The sequence below is a fragment of the Anomaloglossus baeobatrachus genome, chromosome 2 (assembly GCF_048569485.1).
Source record: "Anomaloglossus baeobatrachus isolate aAnoBae1 chromosome 2, aAnoBae1.hap1, whole genome shotgun sequence".
Taxonomy (NCBI): Eukaryota; Metazoa; Chordata; class Amphibia; order Anura; family Aromobatidae; genus Anomaloglossus; species Anomaloglossus baeobatrachus.
This window is the reverse complement of record NC_134354.1, coordinates 503,882,904-503,896,983: the sequence shown is the minus strand read 5'-3', so window position 1 is coordinate 503,896,983 and position 14,080 is coordinate 503,882,904. Positions and strand designations below refer to the sequence as shown.

Sequence of the window (14,080 nt, the reverse complement as noted above, 5' to 3'; positions counted from 1 at the left end):
ATTTCTTACCCTTAATAACTTCCTTCGTAAAGTCTGAGAACACTTTAGTGGCTTCATTGGTGAAGGTTAATTTTTGTATTTCCTAAAATAATCCAGCAAATTATCTTTAGTATGGAAAAAATAGTCTTATGATGACTTCTCTCAGGGATTCTTTTGGCAGGAACTTGGGTTTCTGGAGCTGGTCGATTTTCAAGTACAAATTGTATCTCCTTAATATACAGTGCCTTGCGAAAGTATTCAGCCCCCTTGAATTTTTCAACCTTTTCCCACATTTCGGGCTTCAAACATAAAGATAAAAATTTTAATGTTATGGTGAAGAATCAACAAGTGGGACACAATTCTGAAGTTGAACAAAATTTATTGCTTATTTTAAACTTTTTTGAAAAATAAATAGCTGAAAAGTGGGGCGTGCAATATTGTTCATCCCCTTTACTTTCAGTGCAGTAAACTCACTCCAGAAGTTTATTGAGGATCTCTGAATGATCCAATTTTGTCCTATATGACTGATGATGATAAATATAAGACACCTGTGTGTAATCAAGTCTCCGTGTAAATGCACCTGCTCTGTGATAGTCTCAGTGTTCTGTTTAAAGCGCAGATAGAATCATGAATAACAAGGAACACCACAGGCAGGTCCGTGATACTGTTGTAGAGAAGTTTAAAGCCGGATTTGGTTACAAAAAGATTTCCATAACGTTAAACATCCCAAGGAACACTGTGCAAGCAATCATATTGAAATTGAAGGAGTATCATACCACTGCAAATCTACCAAGAACTGGCCGTCCATCCAAACTATCATCTCAAACAAGTAGAAGAATGATCAGAGATGCAGCCAAGAGGCCCATGATCACTCTCCATGAACTGCAGAGATCTACAGCTGAGGTGGGAGAGTCTGCCCATAGGACAACAATCAGTCTTACACTGCACAAATCTGGCCTTTATGGAAAAGTGGCAAGGAGAAAGCCATTTCTCAAAGTTTTATTTAAAGTTTGCCACAAGCCACCTGGGAGACACACCAAACATGTGAAAGAAGGTGCTCTGGTCAGATGAAACCCTAATCGAACTTTTTGGGCAGAATGTCAAACGATGTGTTTGGAGTAAAAGCAACATAGCTCTTCACCCTGAACACACCATTCCCACTGTCAAACATGGTGGTGGCAGCATCATGGTTTGGGCCTGCTTTTCTTCAGCAGGGACAGGGAAGATGGTTAAAATTGATGAGAAGATGGATGGAGACAAATCAGGACCTTTCTTGAAGAAAACCTGTTGGAGTCTGCCAAACACCTGAGACTGGGACGGAGATTTGTCTTCCAACAAGACAATGATCCCAAACATAAAGCAAAATCTAGAATGGAATGGTTCACAAATAAATGTATCCAGGTGTTAGAATGACCAAGTCAAAGTGCAGACCTGAATCCAATCGAGAATCTGTGGAAAGAGCTGAAAACTGCTGTTCACAAACGCTCTCCATCCAACTTTACTCAGCTCGAGCTGTTTGCAAAGGAAGAATGGGCAAGAATTTCAGTCTCTTGATGTGCAAAACTGATAGAGACATACCTCAAGCGACTTGCAGCTGTAATCGCAGCAAAAGGTGGTGCTACAAAGTATTAAGTTAGAATGGCCGAATAATATTGCACGCCCCAATTTTCAGTTATTTATTTTTTTAAAAAGTTTAAAATAAGCAATACATTTCGTTCAACTTCACAATTGTGTCCCACTTGTTGATTCTTCACCATAACATTAAAATTTTTATCTTTATGTTTGAAGCTGGAAATGTGTGAAAAGGTTGAAAAATTCAAGGGGGCTGAATACTTTTGCACGGCACTGTATGTATAAATACTTCTCAGATGCTGTCAGATTTATTGTTTGCAAAGCTGAATTAGCATGAGATATGTCCTTATTCATTAGACTTGGTGACTGTAAGGGAAGACTCAGTATCCAATCTGAGGTAGTGTTTGTGAGGGCTTAAATTAGGTGAATAGTCCTCCGAGTCTTCATCTGCCTCCGATTGAAAACATGCTGCTGCCCCTTTAGCATCCTTTTGTTTTTTAGAGTGAGTTCTTCAGTTAAAATTAAGGATGTATTGGGATCCATATCTTTAGTTGCTCTTTAGGAGCCTTCTTTTTATATGAATGCTTCTTTATTGTGGCCCTGGTATCAGCTTCTGTGTCACTATGTGCTTGAGGATCTGCTTCAGTCTGTGTCAGTGTGAAGGAAAGCGACGCACTAATTCTTTTCTGCTTGAGGGGATTTCCCAGAAGCAGGGACAGCTCTGAACATTGAGTGGGCCCCTTGTGAGAGACAGCAGAGCCGCCCATGTGAAGCCCAATATGGCACTCTGTATCACTTCCCGTGTTAGCGTAGCTGCGCTAAGTCGAGGAATTTTACTTTGGTTTGCGGCACTTTCAGCTCCTCCGGCAGTGACAGGATTTTTTTTCTGAGTTAATAATGACTCCTTCTTTCTGACAGCTGGCGGAGGATGCTTGGATCTTGAGTAAGTGACACCTCAACTTCCTGGCTATCAGCACAGCTCTTTGAAGGCATTGCAGGCATTAGAGGAAAGATGGCTCTTATGTATCTGCGCTTCTTCAGCTGTGATGTCTGCTGAGAACCAGACTCCTCTTCTTTCTTTCTATTATCAGGCATTATTATAATTTAAATGGCTCAAAAATTATCCAAATGATCCAGGGAAGTTCTTGAAGGCTTCCAAGAAGAAAGTTTGCTTCCATATAATATTTTTTTCTGCTTTAAATTTTCATTTCAGGCTCAAACAGGTAGAGCTTCAGAAGAATGCGACCATCACGCTGCTCCTTCAGGCCACATCTATAATACTTTTCTTTGTCATTCACATGCACATAAGACCATGATGAAGAATTCTCTAGTGTCGATAGAGCTTTCAGCATTTCTCTAAAGAGAGTGCAATAGAGTAGTTGAATATTGTATAAGAATTCACTTGACTGACTTCAGAATATTTTACACATTTATCTTCAATGACATTTGTTCTATGGAGATTTACTAATAAAGTACAATATTTATCGTTTTTAAACATTTGAAATAGTGGAATAATATAATTATCAAGACAACTCATGCTTTTAATTTTTTTTATCTCTTCTATAGATTGGCAGATCGCAACTCTTGCCTTACTCCTTGGTGGTGCTGCCATCATACTTATTGCATTCCTTATTGGCTTAGTCTCGATCTGTGTGGGTTCACGCAGACGGTTCTACAGACCGGTGGCTGTCATGCTTTTTGCTGCGGGTAAGTTCATGTCATAATAGCATGCAGATAACTTTTCATTCAGCAGTAGTAATATTTTATATAGTGATAATATTTGAAGTAACCATTTGAGGCTGGATTTTCATGATGGTGTGCCACATGACCGAAAACTACACAGTAAAACCATTTGCAGCATGTGGTTGGCATGTATAAATAAAGTACATAAAAACCATGAGATTCACTTGTATTTGCCACATTTTCATGTCAGTTTGCGATGTACTCTGTTGTTAGGTGCCAATCAATGGCGTAACTTGAAGCTCGTGGGCCCCAATGCAGGAACCTCAACAGGACCCCCAATTATTGAAAGTATTTAATAGTATTGGTCTTTTCACATGGGCAAAAGAGACTTTTTGAGCACCTTACCCTCCATAGCCCAGGTGTGATTGCAACCCCTGCACGTATTGTAGTTATGTCCCTGATACTAATTGCATAATGTTAATTGAGTAGAGATCCAACTAATGAATGAAAAGGCTACCAATAGAGTTGAGCAAACTTCTAATAATTCGGGTCCGGAGGATCCGTCGCGGGTTGGAAAAGAAGTCCGGATCCGATCCGGACCCATGTATGTGAATGGGGAGGAGAGAGAGAGAGACAGAGAGAGAGAGAAAAAAAAAAATCCCGGATCCGGATTGTGCAGCCGGATTCCCGCGTCCGGGTCGGACCCGGATCGGACACTGAAACCACGCGGATCCGGATTTTTACAGTTCGGATCCGGATTTTTACAGTTCGGATCCGCTCAACACTAGCTACCAATGAGAATCAATAATTGACTTATCTATTCTTTATAGTTCTTTCTCTCAAATCTACCACAGCTATAGTGGAATGCTGAGTGGTACTGCCTAATTATATGAAAAAGAAACTGAAGCAGAGAATTTATCTTTGATACATCTATGCAATCAAAACACTAAAAGCAAAAGATGTGCACTAAAATGAAATTAAATACTAAAACAGGTACAGTACAGACCAAATATTTGGACACACCTTCTCATTCAGAGTTTTCTTTATTTTCATGACTCTGAAAATTGTAGATTCACATTGAAGGCATCAAAACTATGAATGAACACACCATATAGATTTATGCAAGCAGGTGTATCACCTGAATAGAGATTTATGCAACTGCAACAATCCAACTGACAGGTAACAGTGCCATTGTGGATATTTGTAATTTTATTTTAATGTATCCAATCAAGCTAGCCAAATGTTAGGGATTTCAGATGAATGTTTTTGATATATCTTGTTCATCGTTAGTCTAGTCAGGTCTGTGAATGTGATCATGAATGTAATAGGAAAATGTAAAAAAAGATTGATGATTATTCTCTGCCATGATCTTAAAACTGGTAAGTGCTTGTATTTGATAGATTGCAGATTGGACTTTCAACAGAAGACTTTTTAGCTACTATATGCAAGAGTAAAATAAAAAATCCAATATGACACTTGAACTTTTTGACAGATATGTGCTATCAGTTGGCATCTGTCATTCACATTTCTGTTGTAAGCAAAAACTCTGATGGCTGCCAGAAAACTGTCTAAAGGTGGTGTCACATACAGCGATGACGACAATGACGTCGCTGCTATGTCACCATTTTTTGTGACATAGCAGCGACGTCCCGTCGCTGAAACTGTGTGTGACATCCAGCAACAAGCTGGCCCCTGCTGTGAGGTCGCCGCTCGTTGCTGAATGTCCAGCTTCATTTTTTGGTCGTCGCTCACCTGCTGTGACGCACACATCGCTGTGTGTGACAGCGAGAGAGCGACGAAATGAAGAGACAAAGGAGCAGGAGCCGGCATCTGGCAGCTGCGGTAAGCTGTAACCAGGGTAAACATCGGGTAACCAAGGGAAGACATTTCCCTGGCTACCAGATATTTACCTTCGTTACCAGCGTCCGCCGCTCTCAGCTGCCAGTGGCGGCTCCCTGCTCTCTGCACATGTAGCTGCAGTACACATCGGGTAATTAACCCGATGTGTACTGTAGCTAGGAGTGCAGGGAGCCAGCGCTAAGCAGTGTGCGCGGCTCCCTGCTCTCTGCACATGTAGCTGCAGTACACATCGGGTAATTAACCCGATGTGTAATGTAGCTAGGAGTGCAGGGAGCCAGCGCTAAGCATTGTTCGCGGCTCCCTGCTCTCTGCACATGTAGCACAGCGATGCGTGTCGTTATGATCGCTGCTGCGTCTGCTGTGTTTGACAGCTAAGCAGCGATCATAACAGCGACTTACAAGGTCGCTGTTGCGTCACACAAAATGGTGACGTAATAGCGACGTCGTTGTCGCTGTCGCTATGTGTGAACCCAGCTTTAATCTTCAGAATATTGCCAGCTAGCCTTGTCTAATTATTTTCCTGTATCAGTAAGTTGGGTTGTTGAATACTGTGTTTGTTCATTGGTAGAGATTAGAGATGAGTGAATCAGGCAAAATTTGCCTGCTCTGGTGGATTTTCCTGGAAAATTCGATTAGCAGTGTCGTTATTGTCCAAAAATGTAAAGTCTTTTATTGTGCTCTAGGGTCTACCCAGACCCCAGAGCATAATAAACGTAAGAGGTAAAAGTGAATAACATCCTCATACTCACCTCATTGCTTCCGGCCTGGGGATTTTAATGTGAGTGGAGGTGAACATAATAAGCGGAGAAGACAGTAAGAAGTGCAGAAGCCAGAGAGGCTCATGGTAAGATGAATATGAAGATTTTTTTTTAATCTTTTATTATCCTTCATGGTTCAAAAAATGGTCTAATCCATGCGGAAGTGATTTACAAAACATCTATATATTCTGCATATATATAAATATATATAAATATATATATATATATATATATACACACACACACAGTATATATATTTATATATATATATATATATATATATATATATAAATACACAGTATATATACACATATATATATATATATATATATATATATATACACACAGTATATATATATATATATATATGTATGTGTATATATACATATATAAAAATAAATATAAATATATATATATATATATATATATATATGTAAAAAAATATATATAAGAGGTGTATTAGGTAGAGTTAGGGCCCTCAACCTGTGACTCTGAAGCCAAGTGTGGCTTGAGGGTCCATGATCTGTGGCTCGTTGTTGGCTAAGAGCTCGTTGCATTAGCCCCGGATTTAGTAAAGTGCTATAAAGAGCAGGTCTCCAGAGAGTGACATTTGTGGGAATCCCTGTGCAGAAGACCAAATATGAATGTGGGTATCATTGGAACCCCTTGGATCTTGGTGTACTGCCACGGTGTGGTGATTTCTTTGGAAAAGCTTTGGCTTTCATTATACCAGTAATAGGGGCTCTAGGTGTCACTACTGTGAGGGGGAGGCAGCTGAGTAGGGCTCCTAAGGTCAGAAAGGGTGGAGACCACTAATTATGTAGACTATGTTGTTTTCTTCAAAATGCCCCAACACTTTGTTTCCCTTTTAAAAAACAATACAATATTAATGATCTGTAAAAGTAAATATTTTTTCAGTGGTTGAATGAAATTTTGTTCCTTGTAAAATTACAGCTAGAGGCAAAATAATTTAAGGTAATAATAGGGCTTGCTACACTTTAAAAGGCAACCTCATATAACCTGGAACTAGTAAAGATGAATCCTTTAGATTTCAACATAGTAGAGATGCATATACATCTCTACTGAAAGCGACATTGCTGTAGCTGACAGCATTTCTCATTTTATATTCACATATTTTCTGCTTTTGTTGCGACTCCTTTAACCACTTGAGACAGAGAAATGAATTTGTAAGTGCAAGCCCTTGAAGCAACAATGCCTGGCAGGATTGGGTCTAAAAATAGCCCTTTCCTGACTCTACATAAAGAACATCCATTCTTTTCGAGCAGCTTCCTAGACATTTCAAGTATTAATCACACTTATCCAGGATTGGCTTTTTGCTGCTTGGTCAATAGATTTACACTGAGCTATAATCAAATCTCCAGGAAAGTTTTAAATCAATTGAAGTTTATTTACTGAAATATTTTCAGCATTTTATAGCATAAAAAGGTTTATAAAATGCTTCACCAAAATAGGATAAAAATATGTTTCTAAACATGCTTAAAATGTCAAAAAAGACCAGATCCTGCTGCTCGTGATGTGAGGTCAGAGCCTGCCGCTGTGACATTTAGCCACATTCATATCAGGTGAAGCAGTGACTGCCTGCTTGGCTGCTGTGGGCTTATGTTTTAAAATGATATATTATTGCATTTTGTACTGCTGAAAAACAGCAAAGACCCAGGAATTGGGAGGTTTGGTGGCCCAGGATTTTTCAAAACCATTAAAATAAGTCTATGAAATATTTTTGTTGTTTTCCTTTCCACATTTTAGGTATATTTAGGTTCATTTTTATATTCATTTAAATAATGACATTTACCCCATAGATTGTAAGCTTTTGAGCAGGGCCCTCATTCCTACTGTAGCTGTTGAATTATGTACTATTTTGTTCTGTATTTGTCTATAAAACCCCCCACCAGATTGTAAAGTGCTGCGGAATATGTTGGCGCTATATAAATAAACTTTATTATTATTATTACTCAGTGGTATTGCTATTTACACGAGTAATAGAAATGTAGTACTAGCCCAGGGCCCGTTTGGATATTTATATCCTCAGTCTCAGGACATACAAAATTATCCTGCTATATTTGGTCAAACAATTAATTAATCCCTTATGTCATGGCTGGAGCTACATCACTTTAGTGAGGCGAGTGATGATGGATGCTACTGATTATTTTGCAACGTGCAACTGCTTTTCCAGGTATGCGTCGGTCTGCAGCATAGTTGACTCTTTGCAATTATAAATTTAATAAAGAACTCACAGCAGTATGCTATTCCCAACACACATGCACATTATACCGTATGTCTGCTGAAAGTGGAAAGTTCATTACTGCTCACATTACATTTCTAGAAATCAAACAGTGACATGTCTACACATAGAATACACTGTAACTGGTATATGCCGTATTTTTTGGACTATAAAACGCACTTTTTTCCCCGCAAATGTTGGGGTGCGTCTTATAGTCTGAATGTAGTGCTGTGGGGAATGAGGGTGCTGCGGTAAAGTGGGTCATCGTTGGCATGAGCAGGCTGTAGCAGCCTGCCGTGACCACGTGGGCCCGCTCATTTCATATGCATGCCCATCCTCCCGCCCATCATCCCTCAGTGCTGAAGCCGGCGCTGACAGGTGGGCGGGGGTGCGCGCATAATTAACAGCCGGCCCGCATAATCACCCCTGGCTCCTACAGCCTGGAGTGATCATGTGCGGCTATATTCACTGCTCCCCGCACATCATCATCAGCGCGGGGGGGCAGTGAATCAGTATACTCACCGGCCACAATCCCTGCAGCATCGCGATATCCTCCTGTCTGCCGGCCAGCTGATCTGTGTAGCAAGCGGTGAGCACAGCGATGACGTCATTGCTGTGCGCACCGCTAGTCTCCACACAGGTCAGCTGACAGGCAGACAGGAGGACGAGCGATGCTGCAGACAACGGTGACGGCTCCACACTCCAGTGGCGCTGCTGCTGGCACTGACAGGAGGAGGAGTGATGCTGCATGGAGCGAGGTGAGTACAAACGTTTATTTTTTTGTGTGCCACATGTAGCGGGTCAAATAGTAGGATGGGGGTATATAGCAGGATGGGGGTATTTATCAGGATGGGGGTATATAGCAGGATGGATTGGGGAGTTTATCAGGATGGATGGAGGTATATATCAGGATATCAGGATGGATGGGGTATATAGCAGGATGGATGGGGATATATAGCATGATAGATGGGGGTATATAGCAGGATGGATGGGGTATATAACAGTATGAATGGGGTATAGAGCAGGATGGGGGTATATATCAGGATAGATGGGGGTATATAGCAGGATGGATGGGGGTATATAGCAGGTTGGGGGTATATAGCAGGATGGATGGGGGTATATAGCAGGATGGATGAGTATATAATAGGATGGATGGGGGTATATAGCAGGATGGATGGGGTATATAGCAGGATGGATGGGGTATATAGCAGGATGGATGGGGGTATATAGCAGGATGGATGTGGGTATATAGCAGGATGGATTGAGGTATATACCAGGATGGATGGGGATATATAGCAGGATGGATGGGGGTATATAGCAGGATGGATGGGGTATATAATAGGATGGATGGGGGTATATAGCAGGATGGATGGGGTATATAGCAGGATGGATGGGGGTATATAGCATGATGAATGGGGGTATATAGCAGGATGGATGGGGGTATATATCAGGATGGATGTGGGTATATAGCAGGATGGATGGGGTATATAGCAGGATGGATGGGGTATATAACAGGATGGATGGGGGTATATAGCAGGATGGATGGAGGTATATAGAAGGATGGATGTGGGTATATAGCAGGATGGATGGGGGTATATAGCAGGATGGATGGGGGATATATAGCAGGATGGGGGTATATAGCAGGATGGCAGTATATAGCAGGATAAGCGCATATACCAGGATGGCACTATGTAGCAGGATGGGGGCTATACCACGATGGCGGTATATAGCAGGATGGGACTATATACCATGATAGTGGTATATAGCAGGATGGGAATATATACCAGGATGGGGTACATATATACAAGGATGGCGATCATCTACAAGGCAGAAGGATCATTACCAGGATAGGGTACCTTATTTAAAGAATTTGGGGACATTACCCCCATAACAGTGTCAGCAGCAGATCCTCGACCCATAACAGTGTATCATGACCACATTTTTTGCTTAAAATTTTATTTTGCTATTTTCCTCCTCTAACACCAGGGTGCGTTTTATGGTCCGGTGCATCTTATAGTCCGAAAAATACGGTATACAGCACAAAGGAGACACACAGACCACTGTATAAATCACAAAGGAGACACTAAGAATGCTACATGGATCACATAATAGACACAGTGACTGATGTATAAATCATATAAGTGACACCAATACTGCAGTATTTACATCCAATAGGAGACACTGAGACTGCGGTATACATCACAAAAGAGACACCGAAGAGGCTGTATACACATCACATAGGATGCACTGAAACTGCTGTATATGCATCATATGGAATATAATGAGTCTGCTGTTTGTAGCTTGTAAGATACACTGAGAATTTTGTAGACATCACATAGGATGTAATGCACTGAGACTGCTATCTATACATCACATAGGGAACACTAGGACTGGTGTATCTGCATCAAATTGGTGACATTGAGACTGCTGTATACAGCACAAAGTAGATACTCAAACTGCTGTGCATTTATCACATATGAGAAACTGATACTACTGTATATGCACATCACATAGGACACACCAAGACTTCTGTGTATACATCACAAAGAAGTCTCTGAGCCTGGTCCATATACTCCACATATGATACACTGGAGCTGCTGCATATACATCAAAGAGGAGACACTGGGACTGGTACATATACATCACATAGGAGACACTGGAGCTGGTGCAGATACATCACACAAGAAACACTGGGGTTGGTGCATATACATCACATAGAAGAAGCTGAAACTGGTTCATACACATCACATAGGAGACATGGGCAGGTACATATACATCACATAGTAAAAACTGGGGCTAGTGCGTATACATCACATAAGAGAAAATGGGACTGGTGGATATAGTTCACCATTCCATTGTTGCTCTGACAGCATGTCTAGGGTTGTTGTCCTACTAGAAGAATAACCTATGTTTCCCCCGAAAGCCTTTAACAGCCTCAAAAAAGGTTTTCCTCCAGGATTGCCCTGTATTTAGCTCCATCCAGCAGGAGGACAATGCTAAATATACTGCTGGAGTTAAAATGGAAGGGTTTAGTTCTAAGCATATTCATGTGTATGGCCCAGTCAAAAGTCCAGACCTAAATCTTATTGAGAATCTGTTGCAAACCTTGAAAATTGAAAAAACAAGAGAAATGGGGGTCCACTAGTAAGGCCAAAAAATGGCCAAAAATAACACAAAAAGAATCAACCTCTTTATATATCCAATAAAGTTTTTATTATCACAAAATTACATCCAAAAGAGGAATAGATTATAAATTTATATACCAAAAATACATTAGACAGTCAAGGTAAAACCGTAAACAGCCGAAATCCAGACACACCGAGCAATCAGGACAGGAGGTGGTATAAAGATGAAGTCAAATAACACTGTCAGAGCCCCAGCAATAATTATATTGCAGAATAGTAAATAAACCGAAAAAACCTTTCAGGGCAAAGGTCAAAAATTGCCTACCAATAATATCACACTGGAGATCAAACACTCATTGCAGGCATGCTCAATGCAAACTGCATATAATAGTTCAAAATCAAGCTATGATAGTGAGTTGACCATCAGGGTTTTCGATAGGGGGGTACTCTGGTGCCGGGACTACGGATACTTTACTCTCGATGGGGTTATCACAGGTGGTCGGTCCTGGCTTCGTGCCCTGGGCGCTCACTCTGCGGCTGTGGAATGGGGTACAGGGATGATTTTGGGGATATACGTGACGCTACCTGTGGTGTCTGGTAAGCGGGATACACCAGCGCTGCCCGCGGTCGACCTCTGAGTCGATGGTGACGGCAGCTTAAGATCTCTCAGCTCCCCACAGGTGGAGCTATTTTACCTCATGGCGGCGGGTTGCTGACCAGTAAGGAAGCGACCGAGCGGTGATGGCTGCCTTCTTCTCTGACGTCGCAGGGTCCTGTCGAACGGCGGAGAGACGACACACCGAGTCCACATCAGCTTAAACAAGTCCTTTTTACTGGCATCTGGTTTGTTTTGCACAGTACACAGCAGAAACAGTTTGGTTAACAGAAGGCCAATGGTCACAAATTTCGGAGGAGATTTAATGACAGAGTCTCTCTGTGAGGTAACCTTTCTTTATCTCTTTCTCGGTCCCTGCTCCGAGGGCTCTGTGACTCCCTCTTTAACCCACTCATTAGTCTCGTCACTGGTTTTCCCAAGGGTCTGATGCTGCACGATTTCTTTATCTATCCCGCAACAGCATCACGAACTCGGCTTGGGGTTAGTAGTCAGACTTTTGATGGGTACCGGGATTCCTCTAATTTAGGATCCCAGGTTAACAGTCAATTGTTTGGGGATAAACCTGACAAACCTCCTCGGTTCCATTGTACCGGTGTCGACCTGAGCTCTCGCCAGACCTAAAGTGTCCCCTTTCCGTCTGGGTTACCCCTTTTCCTGTGTCTTTCTTTTCTTTTGGGGTACCCTCACTCAGGACGTCGGGCCTATGTTATTTCTAGCCCTTCTTTCAGTCATCAATTTACTCTCGTGTCACTCCTTTTTGACTAAAAAATAAGGATAACGTTTGGAACACCATTCTAAGTCTGAACTGGGTGCAAAAAACCTAAAAAAACATCACTATGGGGAGATAAGGTATGCACACCAGTGACTATGTAAGGGGAATACATGGAATAGCAGAAACTGCTGTGTGAATACTGACTTGAAAAATCCAATAGCTATATGTAAAGTGAAAATGTGAAAAATGGAATCTGCATTACTGCCATGAACATATGAATCAAGAGAAATTTAGCTACTGAATTGATCAATGCAATAGAGCCCCAACACTACGGCAAAGTATTTCTCTACGTTGGGGTCCCTAGCTTGTGTGTGTCCTCTCATGCAGTTAAAAAACTTACCGTGTATGGGAAGCTGAGACCCAGGCTATATATGCGTATGATATGGATTGGCAATAGGTGTGGTTGGTGAGGGTTCACAAACGAAAAACAACTAACAAATAAGGATAACGTTTGGAACACCATTCTAAGTCTGAACTGGGTGCAAAAAACCTAAAAAAACATCACTATGGGGAGATAAGGTATGCACACCAGTGACTATGTAAGGGGAATACATGGAATAGCAGAAACTGCTGTGTGAATACTGACTTGAAAAATCCAATAGCTATATGTAAAGTGAAAATGTGAAAAATGGAATCTGCATTACTGCCATGAACATATGAATCAAGAGAAATTTAGCTACTGAATTGATCAATGCAATAGAGCCCCAACACTACGCCAAAGTATTTCTCTACGTTGGGGTCCCTAGCTTGTGTGTGTCCTCTCATGCAGTTAAAAAACTTACCGTGTATGGGAAGCTGAGACCCAGGCTATATATGCGTATGATATGGATTGGCAATAGGTGTGGTTGGGGAGGGTTCACAAACGAAAAACAACTAACAAATAAGGATAACGTTTGGAACACCATTCTAAGTCTGAACTGGGTGCAAAAAACCTAAAAAAACATCACTATGGGGAGATAAGGTATGCACACCAGTGACTATGTAAGGGGAATACATGGAATAGCAGAAACTGCTGTGTGAATACTGACTTGAAAAATCCAATAGCTATATGTAAAGTGAAAATGTGAAAAATGGAATCTGCATTACTGCCATGAACATATGAATCAAGAGAAATTTAGCTACTGAATTGATCAATGCAATAGAGCCCCAACACTACGCCAAAGTATTTCTCTACGTTGGGGTCCCTAGCTTGTGTGTGTCCTCTCATGCAGTTAAAAAACTTACCGTGTATGGGAAGCTGAGACCCAGGCTATATATGCGTATGATATGGATTGGCAATAGGTGTGGTTGGGGAGGGTTCACAAACGAAAAACAACTAACAAATAAGGATAACGTTTGGAACACCATTCTAAGTCTGAACTGGGTGCAAAAAACCTAAAAAAACATCACTATGGGGAGATAAGGTATGCACACCAGTGACTATGTAAGGGGAATACATGGAATAGCAGAAACTGCTGTGTGAATACTGACTTG

The 14,080-nt window shown here is 41.3% G+C and overlaps 1 protein-coding gene across 1 annotated transcript in view; it reads left to right on the top strand.

The window, feature by feature from the left end:
• Window positions 1-14,080, top strand: part of TMEM47 (transmembrane protein 47) — a 238,507-nt gene that overhangs the window by 148,363 nt on the left and 76,064 nt on the right. The window contains exon 2 of the mRNA XM_075336510.1: window positions 3,118-3,258. Coding sequence (XP_075192625.1) covers window positions 3,118-3,258 — 141 coding nt within the window. The remainder of the gene's footprint in view (window positions 1-3,117; window positions 3,259-14,080) is intronic.